Consider the following 26611-nt stretch of genomic DNA (forward strand, 5'->3'; position numbering starts at 1 on the left):
GAATGGAGGATCGATAGAATTAGGGTTCTAAGCGCCTATAAAAGGGAGCTTCCTCAACCCAACAAAACAACATCATCCAGAGCGCGACCAAGCTTTGTCAAGCGACTGGAAATTTACTCTAGACACCCTGTCTTCTATTTCTATTGCTTCCTTTCTTCCTGAGATAGAAATTCTCCTAATCTTCTCCTCCCCCGCTCTGAACTCTTTTCTTTCCGTAAGAAATTCAAGCTTTTGTCTCTCTCTCTCAAATTGCTAAACTTGTGAAGGCTTAGCTCCCATGCCACAAGCTCCTCAAGCCAAGCCATACCATTGCTAATCTGTCACGTTTATTTGGTTGATTGGTGAAAGAATCCAAGGTGTTTTCTAAGGTTGCCACTACTCCTTTCAAAACTCTCTTGGAGCCCGATCTTTGAACTCAGAAACAGGGGCAATATTCTCCCCTCATTCTTTACAGCAGCCCAAGCCCATTCGTCTGGCTGCTGGAAGAAAAAAGACCCCCACACAAGTATATTCTAATTGCCCCAATAATATCTATATTCCTATGTGCAGACATTGCTTGTCATGTGCATACGTCCCCATCATTGACTTGACGCTAGCTCTTCAATTACTCATGTAGATTTTTTTATTTTTTTTTTCAAGTGCCCATAGAGATAAGACTTCCATATATAGGGCTCACCTCAATTAAAAATGTAGTTAGTAAAGTGGTACACGATTGTTTTATATATGTTCAAATATTTAATTTTGCAAAACTAATGCATCCAACTAACTCAACCAAAAAAGTTGCATCCAATTAATGATGTTCTTGGAATATTGATACAAAATAAATTAGGTTAAAAAGATATTTAATTTTGCAAAAATAATGCATCCAACTAACTCAACCAAAAAAGTCGCATCCAATTAATGATGTTCTTGGAATATTGATACAAAATAAATTAGGTGTTAAAAAATATTTAATATCTGAATATGATCTATTACGACAAAGACTCATCGTCACAATCATGGTGATTATTCAAAAGGTGTAACATCCCTGATACAATTTAATCGATTTAATCAAATTTAATTCTTTTGTGAAATTTCAATTTTGCCCTTGGGAGTAGGGGTACTTTGGTCACTTTAAGAAGAAAAAAAACATTTATTGTATGGCATTACGTGATGGTGTAAGTTTGTGTTAGCTTATGTGAGGCCCCAGTTTAAGGTTAGCACAGGGCCCTCAAAATCTCAAGACTGGCCCTGGTGAGAAACCCCCCTCCTTCCCCTTTGTAGTTTAAACTATCGCTTGTATTAAAAAATAAATAATAAAAAATAAAAAAAACTTGATTATGCTATTGTCTCCAAGTTCAGCTTCTATTAGTTTCTATAAATAAATTTACAAAAATCTATTAACACACTAATTAACGCGAATGCAAATCACTAACGAATTTGCTTGGTATTGAATTACGAAAGAGGACGGAATGGGAAGAAGAAACATCATTTTTAAAATGAATAAATTAATTTGCTGTATGGCCACGATATACATATGAAAGATAGGTTGTTGCGTGAAGCTTTTAATGAATGGTGAAGACTCTCACAAATTATTGGTGAATCGAAGGCTAGAGTTTGAGTAGAGCGCAATGGAAAGTTTGTAATATCTTGGGCTGAAAGGCCAGGGCCATGGGGAGGTGAAGGGTTTAGGGTTTTCACTGAGTTCTAATGATGTTATTAAGGGTTTTTTTTTCTGTTTAGACAAGTGTCATTAGGAGTTCTGTCCAAAAGAAAGTATCATTAGGAGTTAAATACAGAACCGCATATGCACTCTAATTGTTCATAACCAAAATGCCTTGCAAACACATCACTCATTAGCTACAAAATGAAAATGCTGCCCAAATGAAAATGAAGAAAATATATAAAAGAATTATCATTATATAATGCAAAATTTGACATTAACACAACTCGTAGATTCTGTCAACAAACAACTGTCATCCCCACATTTGTTTTCAACCCGAACCCAATGTTCATATCGGATTCATATCATGTTATCTTGTCATATTAAGAATATCATCCCAACTCATATTGGATAATTTAGACATACGCATGTTAATCATACATTACTCGGACAAAAATGACAACCATAATCAATGATCTACTGTTTTCTCCCAACCTTTTTGTGCTTGAATAATTTGGTGGATTTATTACTATTAGTGCCAGGCCTCTGCCTCCCAGCTGCACCCTTGCTCATATTTGTCTCATCTATCTTCCTCTTGCGACCACTTTTGGGCCCTTTATTATAATTCTCTTTGTTTGTCTTTCCACTTCTTTCTGGCTGGTCCTTAATTGATTTTACACCATCAGATTGCCTACCTCTCCCAGCTCGCTTCAGTCCACCCCCAGAAGACATATGAAGCTCATTGGTTCTAGGGTTGCTGGGCATGTGTTTCTTTGCCCTTTTACTCATTCTATGTTCCGTTGATTCATTCTTTTCAGGTCGCGTACCAAAACCCTTGCGTTTTCTATCCTCCATCCTTTAAGAAAGAGTTCAACAGCAGTGAGACGATGTAAACTAAATACAGTTAGTATATTGGCAAATACAACTGGTCAGTACAATGATATCAGACCTGTTGGTTGAAGAATCTTCATGACTTGTATCTATATCGGTTGTGGCAACTTCGTTGGAACTTTTCTTGTTATGGCGGCTCTGCAGTAACATTGCACAGTAAATTCAATTTCTGATGTCACACATAGAAATTTGATTCATCACCTCAGTTCAAATCAACAGATTAGACATGTCAACAAATTCGGCTCAACTAAATGATTAATTTTCTTTCAATAATGTTACAATGTGAAAATTAAGGCCATAATAGGAAACAATCATAAAAAAGAGGAATCTGTATTATCTGCGACATGAAGGTTTAATTCTGGCCAGCACGTGTTAAAACATGGGTACCCTGAACTTAACCATCAAATCACCTTTTCAAAAGGTTCAATATATGGAAACTCAACATGTCAAACACAAAAGGAATATTACCTCCAAAATACCCTTGACAAAATTCTTGTATTTATCTGGCGTAACTAACTGAACTGCTGCAGTACCACACTTCCTTAACAGAATCTCCATTATGATTGTGACCTGTAGATAAAACAAACATGATCAAGGTGCAAAAAACAAAAAATGTTTACATACAAAAATGTGAATATGTATAAACATTCTACAAACATAAACATGCGTGTGCATTTGTATAGCCACTAAAAGCATTATTGCTAAATATGTACGTGCCTTTGATTTGAAATGATGTCTCGAGACAGGTGACCATGGGAGAACTGCATTGACGATATCAGGAAGAAGATTTTGCAGACGTCTAGCTTGTAAGCAAGATACTAGTACTTTCACAAAGCCCAAAACAGCCTGTTAAATGTGCAGCAACTAACTCATTAGCATTTCAGGTCCAAAAAGAAGCTCATTAGCATAAACAAAAACAGAAAGAAGAAAAAACAACAAATGCCATCAGAAGTAACAACACTCACTTTTATAACTTCTAGAGCTTTCCCTTGCAGCAAAGATAAAAGAGAGGGAACAAGATCAGGCATCGAAAGACAAATATCTGTATCCTTATACATCAGCACTGATAGCACAGACACTGCTCCACTCTTTATGTGAGGTGATCCACCGGAAAGATAGCCCATTATCTGAATATTGTAAAATAATCAGTTGATAAACATACAGCAGAACAGAACCAGGTCATCCAACAAGGGCCTAATGTGAGCAAGAACGCTCATAAGAAAGATGGATTGGAGCATACTAGTTTCCATTCTCTACATATTACTTATATATGATTTTTTTTTTCAGGATGTACAGTTAGTCTGTTGAGGAAATAGAAAGAGAATGAGAATCCAAGAGGAAATTAAATTACAATCAAATCAAGAGACTACATCACCCTTATTAAACAAACTAGGAAAGCAAATATTAGGAGTGTCCTAATTACAAAATAATTCTATTTCCAACACACCCCCTAGAGCAGAAGCATAAACAATTATCATGTTCAGTATGTTACAAAACTCAGAAACATAATCAAGAACTTGAAAACATAATAAGAAACTAAAAACTTTTGAACCAAGAAAAACTAAAGACACTAAAATAAATTTTAATATAGATACATATATACATACATCTGGATGTAATCCAGTCAAGCAATTTAACAATATAATACTAACTAGATTCCTCCACCAATCATTTGAGCACAGTACAAAACTAGCATTATCACATAAATGAGTAGCAGAGAGATGCATTTTGCCTCAAGAAAATAAGCATTATAAGCTATATCACTCATAAAAGAGCTTCAAGTGGGATAAGCAAACCACTTACCATGTTAATTAGCTTCTGGTAAGGTCCATCTGAACTGACACATGATGTGTCTCTCAAGCTAACACTTATTTTGTGGAGTATATCATAAGCTGCTTCCCTAACTGCTTCATCCTTGGCCTACAAATCAAGAAACACGAAAAATTATTAATAGATCCATGTCTTATATCATGAAAATTATACGTGATGATTAGTCTTAAATACAAATCATTAGACCATGACAGCTTGGATATGCCACAGCCCATAAAAAGAATCAGGCAAACAGAAGATTTAAAAGGCTCACACACAAAGCCTGACTCAAAAAGTTGATGACAGAGCAAGCTAGGACAACAGAAAGAGGTGGAACAACATAAGAAGAACAATAACACAAGGACATATCAAAACAATGAACGAATCATCAAAATCTCAAAAGAGTTCTTACATCCTTTAACGTGACTATGATCTCATTGAGAATAAGAAACGACTTTGAATTTTCCAACTCTGAGTCTACCTGCAAAAATCATTTATAAAGATTAAACAAAGTGTTCAATTGACCACTTAATCCCACTAAAATGGCCATTGTTGCACATGCATATGGCAGAAAAAGTAAAGATGTTAACAGAGAACAAATATAAGATGTCGGAAAAAGTACGATTTGTACACCATATTGATGACAGAAAAAACACATGATTTTCCCTACTTGCTGCAGCAAAAGTTATCCTTGGTCTGGTCATGAGACATTGAATTGTCACTATACAATTGCAATGGAAATACAAAGATGCATAAATTTGTTCTACACAAAATAAAGAATCAAATGGGATAAAAGAGTTGTTAATTAGAGAGTGCAGAAATCTACACATTAAAAACCAATTATGAGATCACACCAAGACTTCAAATAGCACATGAAAGCTGAGATGAAGTTATAACACCAGCACAGATGGAAGCAGCGAATAGACACAGTTGTCAAAAAAAAAATGCTGATTTATTGTTTCACCCCTTAGACCTCGAGCTCGCTCACTTAACCACCCGGAACTCAAATTTTCTCACTTTACCCCCCATTCTCCCACTCCGTCTCAAATGTTAATCCCTCCTCCCAACGCCGTCTTATTTTCCCGTTAAATGACCTTTCTATCTCTCCCCTCCCCAACTCTTATCGCACACCACCCCCTCCCCCTCTTCTCTCTTCTCTCTTCTCTCTATCTCTCTCTATCATTCTCACTCTCTCTGCCTCTCTCTTCTCTCCTCTCCCCTCCCCAGACCCAACCCCCACTCCAGACCTAACCCTCCATGGAATTACTCAACACACCCAAACCACCACCACTCAAAATTTTTTAAACAAATCTCCTCGACAGCCACTCCCCATCTTCTCTCTCGGCAGAGAGAGTGAGAGTGAGAAAAAGGGACAGAGAAGAAAGAAGATGGGAGGGGTGAGGTGCGATGGGGATTGGGGAGGGGAGAGAAGAGAGAGGCATAGAGAGTGATGGGATGAGAGAGAAAAGAGAAGAGAGAAGAGAGAAGAGAGAGGAGGGGTGGGGTGCGATGGAGGAGCATTGGAGGCAAGGTAAGGTCTGAGGATGGCATGGGAGAGAAGAGAGGCAGAGAGAGTGTGAGAGAGAGAGAGAGAGAGAGAGAGGGAGGCAGAGGGAGGGAAAGGGGTAGGGTGCACTGGGGGTTGGGTCTAGGGAGGGGATAAGAGAGAAGAGAGGCATAGAGAGTGAGAGTGAGAGAGAGAGAGAGAAAGAGAGAGAGAGAGGCGGAGGGAGGGAATGGGTGGGGTGCGATGGGGGTTGGGTCTGGGGAGGGGATGGGAGAGAAGAGAGAGGCAGATAGAAGAGAGAAGAGGGGAGGGGGTGGGGTGCGATGGGAGAGAGAGAGAGAGAGGCAGAGAGAAGAGAAAAGATAGAGGGGCTAAAATTACTAGAATGCTCATGCCACCTCAGCACACTTAATGGTTTTGTGGACGGAAATGGACGGAAGTGGTAAGGTGAGAAAATTTCATCAATTTTTAGAGATTCGGGGGGTAAAGTGAGGAAATTTGAATTCCGGGTGGTTAAGTGAGAGCGAGCTCGAGTTCCAGGGGGTGAAACAGTAAATAAGCCCAAAAAAAAACCATTGAGTTGAAAAGTATCCAGAATTAGAATTATGACAAAAGGACAAAGTGGACGGGAGGATAATAATTTTACTCTTTCCAATCACCAAGCAAGATGTTAAAAGTTGCATGTAAAGAAAATGGTAGTAGTTTAGCAATTCCAATATCGCATGAGATAAAAGAGAATTTTGGACAACTTCTAGGGGAAGTTGTTCTCGACTCGTAAGATTACTTTATGGTAGTAAAATTGGACCATAATAACTAATTTACGCAATTCTAAATAGTAAACAACCTAGCAAATGCTTTCAAGCTATACACTAAAAAGTCGACATCGAAGCATGCATCAGAACCATCACACCACTTTTGTCACACCTCACAATAATACTGATGTCTACTTTTATCATCTTGAGTCATGAAATAAGCTCATACAGAGGTGCATGCAATTTATAAAACGATCAGTTAGGTTCTCCATAACATTGGGTAAATTCAGAACTTCATGTAATTAGGATAGAAAAGGAGATTTAGGAAATTAAATAAAACAACCATAAAAAGGATCGGAGGAAAGGAGTGGATAAAGTGAAATACACACAGACGGAAAAGCTAGAGTCACATGTCCTCTCTATATTTTTCTTTTACACAGAAAAATCCATGTGTGCCCGTACCACACGAAGCACTTTTCTGAAACAAATTAAGTGACCTTCTACTACTGTATCAAGAACAATGGCAAATTACAATGTTTATAAATGATAGATATGCATGACATTCGTAAAGAGATAATTCTGACCTTCAAAGTATGAATCATTAAAGTCTGGAAACATGCGAAACGACTCTTTAGAGAATAGATATCAACAGGAGATCTCAAACCAAGTAACAGATCAATCAACTCAGCAAATTGGGAAGAACAGAACCAAGTATGTTCCTGCATTAGTTTCAAACATACAGGGAATAGGAACTTAAGCCATGAACATAGCCAAAAACATTATCTATGAAAGTTTAACCAAGATATCAGTGCAAACCTCTAGAATTCTGCTCAAAGCATGGTATGCTTCACGATTCGCTACCTCGTCATCATTCTAAATACAGAATAAGGTATGATTTCAGAAATAAACAGCAACAAAAATAATAAAATGTACATATAAAAATCATGCCATGAAAGCAATAAAAATCAGCTTTATACCTGTAAAGTATCTTTAGCAAACATATAGATTAGATTGATGAGATCCTCCTTGGCTCCTTTAACAAGAGAAGATGCTAATTCCATTATCACGCATCTGTATTAAAACTAAAACAAATTTAGATCACTTATTTAAAATAATAAATAAATAAAACAATTTGATGATATCATCAATGCAATTTATCACAAGGAAAGAACTAGTCGTCATAGCTCTTTAAGACATCTTAACATTTGCAACAACTCCAAGTTATCTATAAGCTCTGTCATAATACTCCAAATTTAAGTCCAATGTCGCTTGAGCAGTGGCAGTGATTTTGACAGAGAACTTATATTTGGAACTGGAGGGAGCCATATTTATTATATCAAAAAAGGTGATGCTGTTCATTAAAGAAAAACCTCTTGTAATAAGAAGTATAAAATTTCAAATACCGGATACACCTAAGTTGGACACCCTAGCCATCTTATAATTAATTGATAGATCCATAAAGCATTTAATAGATAGATTCCTCACACCATGACAAATGAAGAGCCATGTATATTTGTCATCAAGTGGAAAGTCTCTAACACAGTCATGATTATGATTATAGCTATAGAAAGACAACAGTTGTACAGACATTCAGAAGGAGGATAGCTTGAGCTTTTGATTAGCAAGTGCTGTTTCCTTTTAGTGAGAGTTAGCTAATTCTTTATCTGATCTAGTTATAAGTTTAAACATCTTACAAGAGGAGATTGTTATAAATGACACCAAAACACTTAGACCCCAACCCAAGCAAATAAAACTGAAAGAAAAACAAGGATATCAAGCTGTTGAAACATGTAAAGCTCATTCTTAAATTTTCAGTACAAGGGCCCCATAAATATGTCCTTAGATGAAATAATGAACACTCAATGCATAATTATAGAACCACAAAACAGACAAACCTCACTTGTAAAATTTCTGCACTTCAATACAATGTGGAAGAAAAGTCTCTAGCTTACCTCTGAGCATCTTTCTCTCTAGTACTCAGGTTGCGTTGTTCTTCACCAGATGATGCATCCGTATGACTCTCCACCTTTCCAAATTCATCCCTGCCATCTTTGAACTGGAACTTCTCGAGCAATGATTCAAAAATCTTCTTGGAAATGGACGAATCAGTTACTGAAGCCAAGCATCCTATGGCATCCTGAAAAATTAAAATACAAATTATTTGAGTCAACATGGAGACAAATAACATATATATATATATATATATATATATATATATAAGAAAATTTATCCAGGTTCATCAAAAGCTGTCCAAAGTTGTACCAGAGTTGGATCTGATTCAACATTGTATATTACAAAATTCTGGACAGTGAACCAAACCTAGTTAAGACCAGCCCTAGTGGACAGTAAAGTGCTTCACCTACAGTTGAGTACACAGGCGTCCCACATAGTGCAAACTAAACAGCTTAAAACCAGTTGGTTTGAGGTTATGCTGACAATTTATGGCTAGTTAATAAAGTTTAAACAAGGGAAAAACTGAAAAACCTTTAGATATGAACGCTTCCCAGGCAGTGAATCAAGAAATAAGTCTGTTAGGGCCTGAAGCAACTCAGCAGAACATGATGTCAAAGCCCTAATATTTCTGGTAGCAGTTTTCTTTGAATAAGTGGGTATGTGTTCGAACTTTGGCAACATTTTGTTCACATCATAGGAATTTGTCTCACCACCACCATCTTTTTGGTCAAGTACTCTTTTGTTCTGATTCACAAGAACCTAGACAAAAAAAAAAATCACAAATACAATAGGAAACGTGAATACAATAACAAACTTCAAGTGAATTATTTGGATTCTAATTATTGTGAAGGAGTAATCACCTGCAAGGCAACTGAAATATTTTCATGCATTAAGGAGTCCTTCAGAAATGTCACTAAAACCTCAGCCAAAGATCCAAACTTTTGGCATATATCAGTTGGAAGATTACAGAAAGCAGGTAGCAATCCCAACAGATCACGTGCATGAGCCTGTAGATCTTGACTGGTTATTGACTTTTTAACTGGAAAAGGAGCAAAAGAAAATGTGATGTCCAGAAACGGGTGACTTATGTACAGTGACATATTGCATTTTATGGAAGCCATTGAAAATTTAAAATAAAATAAAAGAAAACCAGAGGAAAGAATAGGGTTTGAGACAGAAAAATTTATTCCTCATCATACCCAGAAAGGAAAAGACTCATCTCATAGAGAGGTGGTGAGACTAATGACAAAGGTAAAACATGTTTCGAAGAAAGTTTCAAGATAAATAGTAAGAACAAATCTTCCTATCATTGAAAAAAACAACAATAAAACAAAACAAAAAACAAAAAGAACCAGCAAGAAGGCCGCTAGTATTTTTATTTTAGACCTCTCTTTATTCTCATGTGACTAGGATGTCACTTCTCATGAGTTGAATGGGTAAGCTTTAAATTGAAATTTATGTAATGAAAAGCTGAGAATCTAGAATAGTTGAAAACGTTCTATTAAGGTTTTTTCAAGAATCTAAGTAAGAAGCTTTCTTTTTGTATCCGTGCAAACCAAAAGGACGAGTTAAAAAATTTCTTATTAAATTCATTATTCATAATGATGTACATTGTGCACTCCTATTTCATAGAAAAATAAAGATGATTAGGAAAGAAAAAAACTCAAAAGAAACTCTCTAGATTAATTGCACTTTATCATTTTTGTACATGACCATCCTCATTAAAGAGATATTTAAGCCAAAAAAGAGGAAGTATAGATGGGGACAGGAAAGGATAGAACTAAATCCTGCTGCAGCATCACAGCAGCCCATAGACACAAATTCATAAATGCATGTGTCGAATTTATACTTTTTTAGCAAATTCTATATGAATAGTTTGAAAAAAATACCTTTAGTACTGGCCCGACAAAAGGATTTCGCAAGAGGCATGATATGCTCCAAATAGTAACCCAATGATGCTCCAACAACATAATTCTTCAAAATAGGTATCAACCAAATGTTTAAACAGGTGAAGTCGCTAGCATTAAGAGAGATGGGCAAAAGTTCAAGAATCCTCTCTGGTCCCATAGCTATTACTGCAGTTCCAATACATTTCTGAGGCTGCAAGTTATGATAAAAGGGACATTAAACCGTTATACAGAGAGAGAGAGAGCGAGAGAGAGAGAGAGAGCGAGAGAGAGAGAGAGAGAGAGAGAGATTATTTTATAAGATCCTTACACAAGGAATTGTTTCTTAACCCAGTAGATCAAACATGAACAGTTGACTGGTTGAGATGCATCTCACCCATTGTGCATTTCAGTTATTCATATCTAACAAATTCTTGAAAACCAACCTTATTTGAGAATAATTGTACTTATATATATACATATATACATACATACACACACACCTTAAGTGATAACAAGTGAAAAACAAATCCTTAAATAAGGATCCTATAGAGGGTAATTATATGTGTGTGTGTGTGTAAATAAATCTGCCCACGGCCCATCTATCTTCTCTTCTTTTTCATTTTCCTTCTGAAGAGATACACTTAACAGACCACAAAATCAAATAAATATTGTAAATTTCCAGCTGCAACACCCTCAAAAAAAGTAATGAATATTTAAGGACATCCAATGATTGTAAAAAAAAATTCCACTGCACCCGGACACAAGCACATTTGAAGTATGCAGAAAATGAGAAGTTGGATCCAGAACCAACAACCAAGAGACTTTATCGGATTTGATAACATTTGAAATCACGCAAATTTATAATAAAAGATATGAGAAAACATAAGCAGCAATAAGGCGATAAATTACAGATATTAGTGGAATATTGCACCAAAGTGCTATCATTATTGCAAATGCCAAAAAGTTTTCAATTCAGACTTACATGATCAGTGTTAGATTTGTCCCCACTAGCAAGGGTCATTAAGTTGGCAAGGTTGAGAAGAATATTTTTCATATAGATATAGGAGATTCCTCCTACAGCCAAACATCCAGAGTAACAATTAGAAATTGAATTACCAGTGAAAGAAACAATGTAAGATACAAATAGTGGAAAACAGTTCTAACCATTTGGAGAAGAAAAGACTTTACAATTTGATTAATTTAAAAAATGGAATGACACAACCACAATAATTAATCCAAAAACCATTATAAACCTAAAGAGTATGCAAGGTCATGAAGTTAACTGACAAAGCTGCAAAGTTACAAAAAAAAACCTAAAAATATCAAACAATGCAATGTGTTTTTTTAACATGAACTACAATAACTAACTGAAAAGTTAGCAAAATATCTGAATGAAGTATTCGACTAATTTTTTTTTAAAGGGAAACAGAATTTTATTAAAGTAGGAAATCTAATTACGAAGAGTGGATAAGGAATCCACAAAATGAAGAGAGAGAGAGAAAAAAAATACAATAAAAGACCACTCAAATAGAGGTAAATTGGAAAAATACCCAAAATTCAAAAAATCTAGTCTCACTTCACAGCTGCTAACAAATCCAACATTAAAGAAGAATGAAAATAATCCCTAAAATCAGCTGAAACTGATGCTCAAAAAGCTGCCCAGAACCTCACTGTCCCAGAGTTCATCTACCCTCGCACCCTATAATCCCCAAAGATTTTTCTAACAAACTTGGTGTTCAGAAACTCAAAACAGCCCTTTGGGATATGCCAACTAGCTTTGATCTCCTTAAACAATTTCCACCACAATTGTAAAGAATAAGTACAAGGGAGAAAGACATGATCCACACTCTCCTCCTCATTAGGAGTTATGCACCAGTGTTAGTATTCAACTAATAACAATAATAACAATAATGATATGGCTATGTAGTAGTTATGCGAATCCCTGATAAAAAGAAAATTCATGTGAATCATCAATATATACATACCGAGCTTGAGGAACAAAGCAGATATAACGTCCAAAAGATGCTCATTTGGCAATCCTTTACAAGTGCTAAGGGCATCCTCAAAAATAGTGCATATTGATATTAACGCCCTTGCTTTCGTAGTCTCATGTCCTCCATCTTCAGAACATTGGCTTTCACCCACCAGCAAACTTCTTTGATCCACAAATTGGCTTATCAGCTCTTGCAAAATACCTGAAGCATGTGCTGCAGTGCTAGCCTCAGAAGTCAAAAGACCTAGATGAGTTAAGGCGACGTATTAGAGAGCCACAAGAAACAATTTCCGTAAGTGCATAACATGACGACTATACCAAAAAATAGCTTTGGTTAAGAATTACTAGATAGATATGACGTATATCAAATACCCTCCACCAACACGTAAGCAAAAAAAAAACTCAACTAACAGGCACAATGTACATGGTCAGAAATGCAGATTAAGGTTCATCAACAGATATGCCTTTCTTATACCCTTCAGAATAGTGTAGCACAAAAACTAGTCACAAGACCGTTAAAAAGAAGCTTGAAATCAACAAACAATTAAGGATGCTTAACATCTTGCAAACTGGTGTGGATCAACAAGTTACAAAAGAACACTGCAATAGCTTCATATTAAAGCACGGAAACATGCCAGGAAACTTCAGTGGCTATATAGTATGGAGAAGAATCCCCACCAATCATGCCAGTTGCCTTAAAGATACATGATAATTAAATGACAGGATGAGAATAGTCAATTTATGAGTGTTCAAGACTATGTTTCAACTGTAACAAGATTTTGTTAGTGACTAATGAAAATAAATAAATAAAATTTGGCTAACCCATATATGTTGACTTTAATAAAGGAGCATCAAAGTGTCTAGATATAGTAAATACAATACAGAAGCATACCCGCCACAGAACCACAAACTAGAGGAAGATTATTAATCCACGATGTTGATTCACCAGTATGAAGTATACACACAGAAGATTTTAGTAAGGTTGCTGCAGACATTACAGTGTCCAAGGGGTTCTTATCTCCCTTAGACACAAATGAAGCAAGAGAAGATATAGCCTCCTCTGTCTCTGAAACAATCGCATTAACTCTAGAGGTCTTAAATAATGCTTCAATAATTTGGAGAACGTGCCTTGTGAGTGCTGAGAACCGTGAACCAACAAGCTTATTCATTTCTGAAAGAAGTTTTGAACTGACTTTTGCTGAGAGAAAGGGAACAGTAAGCTTCACCACATTTAGCATGTGAAGGACCTCTAAATTTTTAGGTCCATTTTTAGTCCGTGAACATAATTCAACTGCTAAAGGCATGTAACCTTTGAGCTTAGACAGTACCAGCTTGCTCACCTCCTTGATAACAGCACGAGACTGGAGCGACTTAAAAACACTCTCAAGACAATCTTGGGAACATTTACGGACCTGCAACAATGAAACTAGGCACATAAATTCTCCAGATATAAATAATCCAACTTCAATTAGTAAGGGGTAGCATAATACACAAAGCTCCTGTTATCAGAAGGTCTTAAATGGTCAGACCCGGCTTGCGGAGAGGCTGTTTTTGTTTCTTTCACCTCCAACTCACAAAAGAACAATCTTACTATTAGACCAAGGCTCGCCCTAAACAATCTTACTATAAAATACTTGTATTGTCATTATGGTTTGCAAATAGTCATTAATTTTTTGACTTTCCATATAGAAGTCCTCCAAACTACCAAGCTGTTATGCACAAAGCTCATGCTCCCTATGCGGCTCACACCAAGTGTACACATTTTAAACCCACTTATGCTAATTATATGTAAACAACAACATAATCAAAGACCTCCTACAAAATTAAACAAAGAAGCAAATTACAAAACACGAATTCAGACAGAAAGCTCTATACACACCTTGGGTCGCCTATCGACGGAGAACTTGAGCAATGTCTCCAAACCCAATTTGATGGATCCCCAATCCTCCAAATCACAAAACCCCACCAAAACCCCCAAACATTTTATCAAAGCCCTCACGCTGGACATGGCCAGCCCCTCCTCTTTTTCCAGAAGCTCAATCAACATCGATACGGCCTCACCCGCCTTCCCTGACGAGACACTCCGTGGAGGCATCAGCGGGAGCACCATGGCCAGAAAAGACAACAGCGCCGCTACGCCGGTGGGGTCCAGGTTCTGGGACACGGAAGACGACATGTCGTCGATGGCGGAGATGGTGGCGGCGAAATAGGCCGGTGGAGTGAGGGGAAGCGACTCGGCGGCAAGGATTGAGCGCATTGCGGCGGCAGTGGCGAGGAGGTGGCGGTGCTGCGGAGCAGAGGACTTGGCGTAACGGTCCATGAGCTGCTGGCAGATGTCTGCGCCATCGTTGAATGGCTCTATTGCTTCTGCCTCTAGGTCGTGGTGGTGTTCTTCGTCCATGGTGGTTTTTGGTTATGGAGGGTTTTGGTGGCGTAAGGGAGAGGACGGGAGGGTTTTAGCGGTTTGGGTTTTGGGTTGGAAAGGTTGGGCTTCAAAAAGTTTTCAAATGGATAAAATTGGGTTTGGGCTTAAAGTTGATGTTATAATCTTTTCTCTGGGCTTATTACTTCTCTTTTCTCAAATGTAATCTCTTTCTTTATTCCTCGTCATCTTTGGTGGCTCAATTTGGAATGAATTTGAGTTTAATCCAAGCTATGAGTCCCCCATACCTATATTGGACTTGTATCACATGTTAGATTGTTATTCAATTTAATCGAAATAGTCCAGTCTTGTCTAGTGCTGGGCCACCGAACCAATGCACATTGTGAGGGGCTCACCGAACACCGAACCAGACTCCTTGATGTCGCCGATTAACCAGACCACTAGTTCGGTTGCAGTTTGGTTTGTGTGGCAACACCAAGATTTATCTTGGCTTCGACCAAATCTGACGACGGAGATGCAGATAGAAGGGAGGAAGTGGCGAGGAACATACATAGATGGATAAGAGAGAGAAACCATTGAGAGAGACATAGAAGGAGAGAAAATATGGAGAAGAGAATGGAAGTGTGGCCTGAGGAGCAAGGTCGGTTCTGACATTTTGAGGGCCATGTGCAAAACTTAAACAGGAGCCCCCAATCTATATGAAAATATTTATAAAAAAAATTTCCATGACTTAACACCATAAAACAATTTTTTTTAATAACTAAAATTCATCATCTATTAGCATCTAATAACAATCATAAATAACATTCATAAAAGTTTTAATGTTTCAATTTGAGAAAATGAAAGAGGAAGAAGACACGAACTTTTTTTGTTTCGTTTTGAGTGGGTGAAAATATAGACTCCAAAAAATTTTGTTTCATTGGAGAAAGCTTGTATATATTGCTTTCCTCTTCTTTGACGTGTTTCCTTTTTCTTTTTCTTTTTTTCTCTATTGTTAACAATAAATAAATGTAAAAATACAACTACTGAATGACACAATATGAACTCGAACCCAACTTGCCTACTTAAAACGAGGGGATGAATTCCAACTCAACCAAATACACATTTGTGTTACTTTCCTGCACGCTCAACTATATATATAATACCCATAATATTAATATCCATAATATACACGTAAAAAATTTCGAGGCCCTTAAAAGTTGGGGGCCCTATGGTGCCACACCCTCAAGGCCACCCCCTGATGAGGAGATAAAGATGGTGGCGTGGCTTAAGGAGATGAAGATGGAGGCGTGCTTGGCGAGATGAAGGGCCTATTTGGGAGTGCTTCTAGAAGAGCCAAAAGCGCTTTCTGATAACTAAAAGCGCTTCTGACAGTGTTTGGCAGAAAAGTTTAGAAGCGCTTTTAAATCATAAAAGCGCTTCCTGGATAAGCACATGCTATGTGCTTCTTCAGGAAGCACTCCCAAGTGCTTTTCCACAAAGCACTTTAATTTTTTTATGAAAATTCAAGATTTTTATAATAAAAGCGCTTTTGTTAGAAGCGCTTATGAGCAGAAGTACTTCCTAAAGAAGCAGTCCCAAACGAGTCCGAAGATGGAGGTGTGGCTTGTGGAGATGGAGATGGAGGCGTGCAGATAGAGATGAGAGAAAGAGATAGGGCGACACATTTGTTAGGGTTAAAGCCGAACACTATAATATATATATTTTTTAATAACTAACTAGGAATCCATTAAATATTGATTACACACATAAATCACAAGAGTACATGTTACTTCAATGGTTTGGATCGGTTCAGTTTAAGTGAATCAGTGATTCGGCAATACTCAAACCGCAAGTTAGACCAAATTGACCGATTTAGTCCAATTTATCACCATAAAAAATTAAATGAAATTAAAAACCAAATTGACCGATTTGGTCGAATCTAATTCAGTTAATTTGACCGATTTACGATTTATAATGCCTAGCCCTAGTCTTGTCCAAGCCACCAAACGTGTGGCCTCGATTTGTGGCTTGGATTTGCATGCATTATGTATACTTGATTTAAAAGATTGCTTTTACTTTCAAAATTAAACATATTTATATTTTCTTAATTTGTAATGACGTTGTTAATTTCTGTTTTCTTAGCAATATGTAATTTTTTAAAGTATAAAATTGTTAAAGAATATATATATAAAAAATTAGTAACTTACATTATGAAAAGGTCGTGTTAGGAGGGTGTAAATAATATATATGACACCATATAAGATATGTTGTCGAGTACTTTGTTTGACAGGCTAGATGTAATAGAAGGGATACATGATAAGATCATTGAAAAACCAAAAAGAGAGATTTTTTTTTGGGTTTTTGAATTGTAAAATGATATCAAAATTCATCATAGTTTGGAATCAAAAAAAGAAAGTAGAGAGAGCATATAAATGTTTGTGAGTTATAAAAGTTGTCTCATGAGTTACGATCTCTTTCATTATTAAGCTAGCAAAGAAATAAATAAATAAATAAATATATATATATATATATATAGACCAAAAAATAAATAAAAATAAAAATATATAGCGAGTAAAAAATTGGTGGTGGTGGTGGTGGGTCAGTGGGTGTTCAGTAATCAGTAGGGCCAGAAAAATTCCATCCGACGGTTCTCTCCCCATCTAACGGCTCTATTTTTTCAAATTAGCCATCCCGCCTGCCCGCCCGCATCTCACTATTTCAAATGGCGTTTGCTATTCGCGCGACTAGCCTGACACGTGGTTTTGGGTTTTCAAAGGAGCTGAAGCATTTTTGTTAATTTCCGTTTCTGCCCTTGTGCATATCGGATAGCACCAGACAGATATTCATCAGAAGAAAGTGAAAAGGGCAAAGAGGAATATTTGTACAGATTCTTAGCTAAAAACCCATCTCATCCCTTGACTTCTGTTCTTGATGTTTGGGCATTTTCTGTGAATTTTTGCAATTATAATAAGACATAAAAACTCTTTTGGGTTTTTTTTGTTTCCTCTGCAAACTATCTCTATGTCTATGGATTTTTCTGCATGAAAGTAATTTTTTGATGAAATGCATCACTTTTTTCATGGAGTTTTGCTGTGCATTATTTTGTTGACAGAGAGAGGGGTAAAAGGGGGAAATAGAAAATAAGCAGAGAGTGAGGAGCTCAGTCGCTTTTAGTGGAATAGCAAAACATACTCATTTCAAATTCTCTGTCCTTTTCTCTCTCTTTCTCTCTCTCTCTCTCTCTCTCTCTCTCTGTGGATTAAATTAAATGGTTAGATAGATGAAATCCCCAACGGCTAAAGCCACAGAGAAACCATTTTGAATTTGTCTCGAGCAAAGACAAAGGACCACCATCACTATGTCTTCCCCTCAGCCTCATCTCTTCTAATATAATTCAAAACCCCACCTTTCTTTGTCTTGCCGTTTTCTCTTCAGGATTTTCATCCAATATTGGGTTTCTTCTCGTGTGATTTGATTTACCCAGATTAGATTAGATTAAATTTTCAATCTTTCAGCATCAAAACATCAATTTCTGTTCTCTGTTGGTTGAGTTTAGGCTTGAACCCCCCACATACCCACAAAGCTCATTCTCCATGGGTACTTGTTTTAGCAAGAAGAAGAGGAGCTCCTCTCCTCTTCCTCTTCCTCCTCCTCCTCCTGCTGCTACTGGTTATGGCTATGTAGTGGGTGAAGATCCAAATGATAACAAGAACAAGCCCAAATCGGTTTCGGTAGTAGCAGAGCTAGGTCGGGTTGAAATGAAGGCGAAGAAGCCGGAACGAAAACAAGAACAAATTGAAGAAGAAGAAGAAGATCAAGAAACCCAAGTCCAAGTGAAGAAGGAGGTATTCATCATCAAACACCGCAAGAGCCACGACGGTAGAGGAGACAGAGATTGCGGAAAAAGCTCACTTCCCCAAAATCAAATCCAACAACAACCATCAGTATCAGATGGGGGGGCTGATGTTGCTGCTGCCTCTGCTTCTCCTCCTATACCTCAGATTGCTAATAGTACCGCCAAGACTGGTACTTGCAATGAATTGGTGGATGACGTTGACAAGGTTGTGAAGCGGGTGAGGACACAGAGCTGCAATAAAGAAGAACTGGACGCCATTCTTCTACAGTGTGGAAGGCTCAGCCGCAGCAACTCTTCTGGGCACAATCGAAGGTACTCTGGCTCAAAGAGGAGCTATGACTTTGATGCTGTAGATGGTCATGTCAATGTCAACGAAATTTGTCATGAGGATGCTGATGCTGATGGTGCTGATGAGATGTCTGCAGCAGACAAAATCCGTCGCCATCGCCAGTCCTCGCGGTCAAGGCCTTCTTCTCCTTCTTCTCAAGGGAGGAGGAGGAGGAGAACGCCAAGCAGAGAAAGAAACCAGCAGCAGCAGCAGCAGCAGCAGCGATCCAGCAGCAGAGAGAGACGAACTAGTCGATCCCCGAGCAAGCGCTCATCTTCCCAACAAAACCCTTCTGCGTCTTCTTCTTCTAATGCTAATGCCATTGCCAATGCCAATGGGAATAACAGGCCAGGAAAGATGGTTTCGGTCCCTGCCGCTGCCATTTCTTCCGTGGCGATGGTGGAGAAGACAACCCACATTAACAATGGAGAATCTGCAGCTACCATCAAGCGGGTTTCGGTGAAGAGAAATGTTGGATCGCCCCGTGCTCAGTCTCCTGCTAGAGCAAATGCTAGAGGGGCTCCCAATGAGGGTCAGCAGCAACAACAACCTTCACTTAGCCGCAGCTCTTCAAGAAAAGCAGAGCAATCGCCCTACAGAAGGAACCCATTGGCTGAGATCGATCCTAACTCCCTTGCCTATCCACAAGCACATACCAACAACAAAACCAAAAGGGAAATCCAGACTGAAGAGGACATTCCTGTCAAGGAACCCACCAATCTTTTGAATCAAGTAAGCTTAACTTCTAGTCATTTCCTCCATTATCTTTTCCAATGTATTATTTGCAAACGTCTCTACCATTATCATAAATCTAGAGTATATTAGACTAAATGAGAGCGAAGAATAGGAAGGGAGAGTTTGAGAGAAAGGTTTCAATTGTATTGGTTATTCATCATTATGTTTATATCATAGAGTTTAGATAATTAAGCTGACTTTGGATTTACTAATCTGCTAGCCTCTTATACTATTAAGATATTAACAGACTATGCTATGAACTTGTTTTCTCAAGTTTAGCTTGATTAATCATCTTGCAGGCGCCAATGCAAAAACCGAATCTCGAAATTAACAATAACAGAACTGTTCCCTATGGTGTTAACTACATAACCAGCGGCACAAGTACAATGGACAGCAACAAGGCTATGAGTGCAAACTGCTCATCAAGGGAAAGGCAGCAGAATGTTCCAGCGGAAGAGGTTAAGGGACAGCCACAAGGGAAACCCCAAACATTAACAAGAAGCAGGTCCTCTAGGCGATCCAGAGACCTAGACTTCGATCCTGAAACAGCCACCCTTTCGAATCCTGCTGCGCCGTCTTTATATACTTCATTATTGCTCCAAGACATACATAATTTCCATCAGCAGAACACCCCTAATGTAGTCTCAGTCCCTCCATGTGTAACCAAGGCTTGCTCCATCCTAGAAGCTGTTGCTGACCTCAACTCTGCAACGAAAAGCACCCCTACAGATCAAATAAACAAGAAAACTACTCCTGGTTCCGGCTACAATTGTTCACTGAATGCTAATTATAATGTTGGGAAAAGCATAGCAGATCAGCCCAAAGACCCTTTTGTGGAGTCTGAGGTAGTTGTCAATGATGATCTAATGGAACCAAGCTTCCACAAGTATGTGACAGTGAGAAGGGGCACTGGTGCATTGGAAGGAGGGGACGACCTACTAGATATGGAGGACCAAGAATCTTCTGGCAGCAACAGCTTTGTGAGTGGCACTTCTCATTCTCAACAGCATCACTGGGGCTTGTCTTCTTCGTGGGAACCGAATTCAGCTGATTCCACCGATAGCTGGACCTCAAGATCCAACACCAGAGAGGAGGGTCACAATCACAGAATAACTCCGCTGAGTTTTGATGTGGATGAAGCTGCCAGGAGGAGATTGAGTGGGAGAAAGAGAGACTCTGATGACCATAACCAGCGGAGCGGTGGGATTGGACGTGGCAGGCTCGCTGCAACTAACACTAAAGGGCTTCATACAATTCCAGGTGTTGCAGCTGCAGCATCCATGTAAATGTAGTGAAAGGCTTTTTTACTATTCATTCAGATTTGTACCTTTCAATTTAAGGAACTCTCTAGATTCCATTGTTGTTGGCAGTTGCATACTTGCAACGTTTTTTAATTGAAGCCCTCATCAGTTTCTTATTTTCCTTTAAATCATTCTTCTGTTCATTCCTTCTTAGTTCTTACACTATAATTTATAACTCTACTTAACAATTTCTGGTATGTGTTTGGATGAGTTTCTTGTGGGGGATTTACTTAAACGTCCCATATGGATCAAATTAGTTTGCTTGCCACTCTGAAAATGGGATTTATAAAGTGATACCAGACTTTATGGTGGGATTCTATAGCTGCTTTGAGGTTCAAATTCTTATGATTTCTATGTTTGAGGTTGATTTAGGGGTTCAATGATTCATTTCTGACTTTTACTTCCTCTGCCTTTTATTTTGGTTTTGAATGGGCTTGGCTTGGGGTTGCTTAGTTAATAGGTTTGTTCAAATTCAGAATGGATACCTCCTTTTCTCATAAATGTTAAGGCATTATGGATTGAGTTGGTTTATGGTAACAAGCTCATTTCTGCATAATGAACTTGGGGTGCTGGGTTTTTTCTTTTCTGGATTACTTTTTCTCACTGTGATGGTCAGAATGCAACCCTCTTCGCCTAGCCCTCCTCCCTCTTTCTTTGTAAAAAGAAACAACAAAAAAAGAAAAGAAAAAAAGAAAATCAAAAGATATCAGTCATGTGCTTGATGATTTGGATAATGTGATATGGTTGGATGGAGTGTGAGAAATTTAGGGTATTTATTTGCAGGCATAGTCAGTACAGCAGGTAATTCAAATTTCTTCCATAAGGTCCTGCAGTTGTATTTGTGCAGAATGGAAGGTTGGTTTGCTGCAGAGATGCTTATACAATTTCACTTAAATGCCGGGATCAGGCAGGCAAGCTTCTAATCCATCGGATATAAGCGATATTGGGGGAGGGGGATTCAAGAAACAAGACCTCAGTGCAGGGGTAAACGCTTTTAACCATTTAAGCTACAACCCTTGCATATCAACTTTCTTATTGTTGCAGCTACTTTGTAAATCATCAGGAAGCAACAGGTCATTCTGTACTTGCTCATGTGCCTTCAGGGGTAGCTGGTTAAGACAACATAGTGATACTTGTTCAATTGGCTAGCTAAGGGTGCAATTATGCGTTCCAGTCATCTTAGTTTCTTCTGCAATTTTCCCAGCTTTATCTTAATAGACACTTTATGACAGAGACTAGAAGCCTTTAAAAAGAAGGAAATTTTATCCCCATAAAAAAGTTTAGGTTCTTAAACTGAAGGTGGTGGTGTGGTGTTCTCAAATTTGCCATGTAAAAAGGGAGCAAATCGAACAGTTTACTCATCAAGTTATGTACTTGAACTAGAAAGTTGTATATGCAGCATGCATGACACTCCCTTTTAATTTGCCATCTCCAACCAATCATATCTCACCACGTGTGACAACTTTTTCACATAGCATAGCATGATTGGTCGGAAATGGCAAAATAGTGTTATCCCAATGACATACAAGTTCTTCTCTTATAAAAGGGTATGGCAAATTGATTTGGTCTCAAGTATTTTTCCTCTAATCATAAATTCATATTTTAAATTAAAATTAATCTAGTCTTAATTTTCAAATTCCAAATTCCAAATTAAAAGCTGGGCGTGGGGGTTCAAATCAAAACGGGACAAAAATGCAATTAATGACAAATTGATGGAGGCAAAGGCAGCGCAAGGGGGCAAAAGGACTCAGGTACCAGGCCCAGTGGACATCTACCTCGTAAACCAAATGAATTGGGTTCGGGCTGCTGGACTTTTGGACTTATATGGTTTGCCCTTTTTGTTCCTGCTAATTTCTCTTTTATTATAATTGGGATTTTTAGGTCTAATGGTCCTTAAACTTTGACCCGATTCACATTTTGATCTCTCAATTTCCAAAATCATTCCCGTGGTCCTTCAACTTCGCTTTCTTTAGGACAAATGGTCATGCCAGAAATTTTGTTATCTTTTCTGTTAAATGCAAGGGCAAAATGGTTTTTTTTTTTTTTTTTCCAATTTGTTTCTCATCAACAAAATTGAGGATATGAAATAGAGTGAGGGGCATAAGCCATTGCAAGGAGGGTGGGTTGTGAGAGCGCCATCAGTTGTTGTTGGGGTGGTGGGGTTTGGGTGCACCAAGCCCATGTACCCCCATAAGTGAAGCAATTTCTGAATTTAACCCACAGCAGTACAATATGTGCCATGCACATGCTCAAATTTAACAGAAAAAGTTAACAAAACTGACGGCAGGACCATTGATCCTAACGAAACTAAAGTTAAAGGACCACGGGAATGATTTTGAAAATTGAGGGATCAAAATACGAATTGGGTCAAAATTCATGTACTATTGGACCTAAAACCCCTTATAATTGATACAATTATTCATACATTTAAAAAAAAAATCTCATTTATACTTTAGACTTTCTTTTTTCCAATTGGGAGGTGGGGGGGAATGTGAACTTATGACATGTTCCACCATTATGAATAGAAATGCCACTAAACATTCCTTTCTCATTCATACTTGAGACTTTCTTACTAGTTGATTATAACTTTGAGTTGTGAGTTACATGAGCAAACTTAATATCGCACACATATTCACATTTTTTCTTAACCCTATCATATTCCTTACATGCAAATAGATGTTGTACTGGATCATGATTCTAACTTTTGGATGTTTTACAAAGGATTTGTAGCTTAAGTGATTAAACGCATTTATCCAAGCACCTAAGGTCCTATGTCCATATTCCCACTCCCCTAATATCACCTCTTTTGTTTTTAAAGAAATTTTTTATAGCAATGCTTGGGTATTAAAAGAGAGGGAGGAAAAGGGTGCATACATATTCTTGCTTCACTTAACATAATACATGGTGATAGCTTGTTCACTCTCACGAGAAAAGTGTATATATCACGAGAATAACACTATTTTGCTATTCCCATCAATCACGTTCTATCGTATCATGTGTGATAAAGATTTCACTTGACGAAACATAATTGAATGAATATAGCAAAATTGTGTTATCCCCTTGACATGCTAGTTCTTCTCCACTCTCACTCTCACCTATGCAAACGTCAATGGAGCAAATGTAACAACAAAGACCAAACAAGTGTATGTGACCAATGAAAAGCCAGAGAAATGGGCCAAGTGGAGTCCACCCCACCGTCGTATTTGCCACGATCCATGATTTTTCAAAAAATAAAAAAGTAAGTAAATTTCAAGGCAAAAAAGATCAAGTGAAAAGTCCAATCAGATGGACCAATAATAACCATTATGAATTGAATTTGTTGTGGAGTCCACTATTATCCCTTGCCATGAGTCAATGTCTATGTATAACCATGATGATGATTAAGAACTTTCACCCAAGAAAATTCCACAAAATCACTCGCTTTCAACTTTATAAGGCTTTTGTGAGGGCTTAGGAATCATACATTTGGCACATTTGGCACATTTGGGTCTTCTCAAATAATTTGATGTCATTAACCCATTTTCATCCTGCCAAAGAGACGGGTCAAAGACTCTCTACTTTTTTCAACTTAACCATATATTGCATAATTTCATTACAAAAGACATCAGTGGAACCATATACTTATATATCGTATTTTATTTTAGGGTAATGATTTCCCCACTCCCATTTTGACCACTTACACTCCTTTTTCAGTTATAAAATGGAGTGTAAGTGGACAAAATTGGAGTGGGGAAATCACCACTCTTATTTTATCAAATTTCCGACGTAATATTTTTACAATCTTTAATAAATGCGCATTACCTTAATCAAAAGTCTGATTTGCACTTGAGCACAAGTTCTGAAAGCAAACATAACCCACAATTAATGTATCATTAAACAAAAACCTCACATGCTTAGAATAATCAAGCAAATAAAAAAGAAAGAAATATTATATTTCCTTCTCTTCTTGTAAAACTATTATTTCTGGGAACTAGGGTTCATATAAATATATAAAGTCATCAGAGTGAGCAGCAACAGTCCAGCCAACCAGTTCAGGTTTTCGAAACAGTCTGCAAGGAGCAGCTGTGGACAAGGGCTTTAATATCAACACGTGTGTTTAGTTTTCTTGGAAACTTCAATCAGATCCACCGTCAAAACAGTGCCAAGAAAAATCCCAAGACATGCTTGGGACCCTTCATTCATTCAATACCTTAATTATAAGTCTCAGGCTCAGCTCAGACGATCCCCACCTCATCAGATCTTCGTGTCTTATTTTGGTTGGTCAGTCAATCATACACCAACATAGTCTAATAATGGTCTCTAGGCCCTCTCAAATCTCACAATTCTAAAGAGTCATATTTTTTCCTATTTTTAGTGTTATTTATTATTATTATTATTATTATTATTATTATTATTATAGCTAGAATAGAATATTGGGTAAAGTATTTCATACTTAATTGGTTTCTTCGAAACATGAGCAAATAATAAGTGATCATAATAAGATACCAGCAAGCAAGCGAATATCTTGGATCAGCAACTCTACTATCAAAATATGGTGTTTAGTATCATTTGTTTTGTTACAATCTTAATAACAAGTTACCTTAAATTTTTTAAAACCATTAATTAAAAACTCCTTGCTTATTACGGAGTACACTCTGCGGTGAAGTTGACATATATCGATCAAATACGTTATTACTTTTTTCAATAGAATTTTTGTTGATTTGGTTAGTCATAATTTTGTGCGTATGTCGAAATTTATACGACGTTGTTTGGGAGCTTAAGCCTTTTTTTTCTTTCCTTCTTTTGGTTGGGAGTTTAAGTGTTTGTAGGTTTAGGGTTTGGTATTTAAGGCTTGTGGTGAAAATATATTTAAATGAAAGTTTAAAATGACATAGCCATAGACATACATTTTGTTGTTGTGAATAAATGGAATTTATACAACCAAACAAACAGTTGCAAGTTCGGTATGCAAACAGTGGGCTCATTAAAACCTTCCCAGAGATAACCCAATAGGACAAACTCGAGGTTAAAAAAGAGTAATACACATACCATTACAAAGACAATCACACACTCCTATTCTAAAAGGAAAAACACCAACACACAAATTGCTGGCGTGATGCCATCCCCAACACAAATGTTGAAGTAGCTAATCCATCGATATTAAAATTTAAAAAATTCATCAAAATCAAGTTCAAGAAAAATACAAAATTTCTAGGAGGTAATATTGTACTGGGAAGCTTATGTCGAAACATTATTATTCTGAGGCTAAATAAAAGCTTCTTTTCTTTTTGACACAAAGGCGATAGTATTTTATTGAATAAGAGGGATGAAACAAGTACAAAACCTAGCATTATCTTAGAGAATTAGGCGAGTATCTCTACACCAATGACCATTATGGTCTTCGGCTAACAAGTAGCCTATTCTCTCAACCTGATTGATAAGGAACTTGGCCCCGTTAGAAAGCCCCCCAAATCCCCCTAAGATCAAGCCCAAGAAACTCATAGTTACATTCCTCCAATAAAAGATCAGTGATAAAATCAAGAGATTCTTCAAACCAAGTAAGCGAAGAATCAATATGCAAAGAAAAACGATCAATACGATGAGCAACTCC

General features: G+C 37.5%; 2 protein-coding genes across 2 annotated transcripts; one reads left to right on the plus strand and one right to left on the minus strand.

Annotated features, from left to right (window-relative positions):
- Positions 1-1870: 1870 nt before the first annotated feature.
- On the minus strand, positions 1871-14884 carry LOC110756168 (ARM repeat superfamily protein). Its single transcript, XM_021957559.2, has 18 exons — positions 14316-14884; positions 13329-13848; positions 12429-12680; positions 11426-11517; positions 10444-10654; positions 9415-9593; positions 9086-9313; positions 8554-8738; positions 7579-7672; positions 7418-7474; positions 7186-7320; positions 4755-4823; positions 4337-4453; positions 3499-3660; positions 3251-3379; positions 3002-3103; positions 2592-2671; positions 1871-2498 (listed from the first exon to the last, which is right to left on the minus strand). The coding sequence occupies exons 1-18, from the start codon at positions 14835-14837 to the stop codon at positions 2120-2122; spliced, it is 3513 nt and encodes a 1170-aa protein (XP_021813251.2). The 5' UTR covers positions 14838-14884; the 3' UTR covers positions 1871-2119.
- Positions 14885-18088: 3204 nt separating this feature from the next.
- LOC110756155 (uncharacterized) lies at positions 18089-21149 on the plus strand. The gene is made up of 2 exons (XM_021957544.2): positions 18089-19717; positions 20020-21149. Exons 1-2 carry the CDS (start codon positions 18395-18397, stop codon positions 21004-21006), a joined length of 2310 nt encoding a protein of 769 aa, XP_021813236.2. The 5' UTR covers positions 18089-18394; the 3' UTR covers positions 21007-21149.
- The last annotated feature ends 5462 nt before the right edge of the window (positions 21150-26611 follow it).

The sequence above is a fragment of the Prunus avium genome, chromosome 7, assembly GCF_965620075.1.
Source record: "Prunus avium chromosome 7, drPruAviu1.hap1.1, whole genome shotgun sequence".
NCBI classification, from domain to species: Eukaryota; Viridiplantae; Streptophyta; class Magnoliopsida; order Rosales; family Rosaceae; genus Prunus; species Prunus avium.

What these genes read in the sequence shown, in the direction of transcription:
- LOC110756155 (XM_021957544.2), top strand. Translation starts at nt 18,395, where the DNA reads ATGGGTACTTGTTTTAGCAAGAAGAAGAGGAGCTCCTCTCCTCTTCCT. An exon ending in CCACCAATCTTTTGAATCAA is followed by an intron (nt 19,718 to 20,019) that starts GTAAGCTTAACT and finishes ATCATCTTGCAG; the next exon opens with GCGCCAATGCAAAAACCGAA.
- LOC110756168 (XM_021957559.2), bottom strand. Translation starts at nt 14,837, where the DNA reads ATGGACGAAGAACACCACCACGACCTAGAGGCAGAAGCAATAGAGCCA. An exon ending in AGTTTGTGGTTCTGTGGCGG is followed by an intron (nt 12,681 to 13,328) that starts GTATGCTTCTGT and finishes TAACTCATCTAG; the next exon opens with GTCTTTTGACTTCTGAGGCT. An exon ending in ATATTTCAGTTGCCTTGCAG is followed by an intron (nt 9,314 to 9,414) that starts GTGATTACTCCT and finishes TTTTTTGTCTAG; the next exon opens with GTTCTTGTGAATCAGAACAA.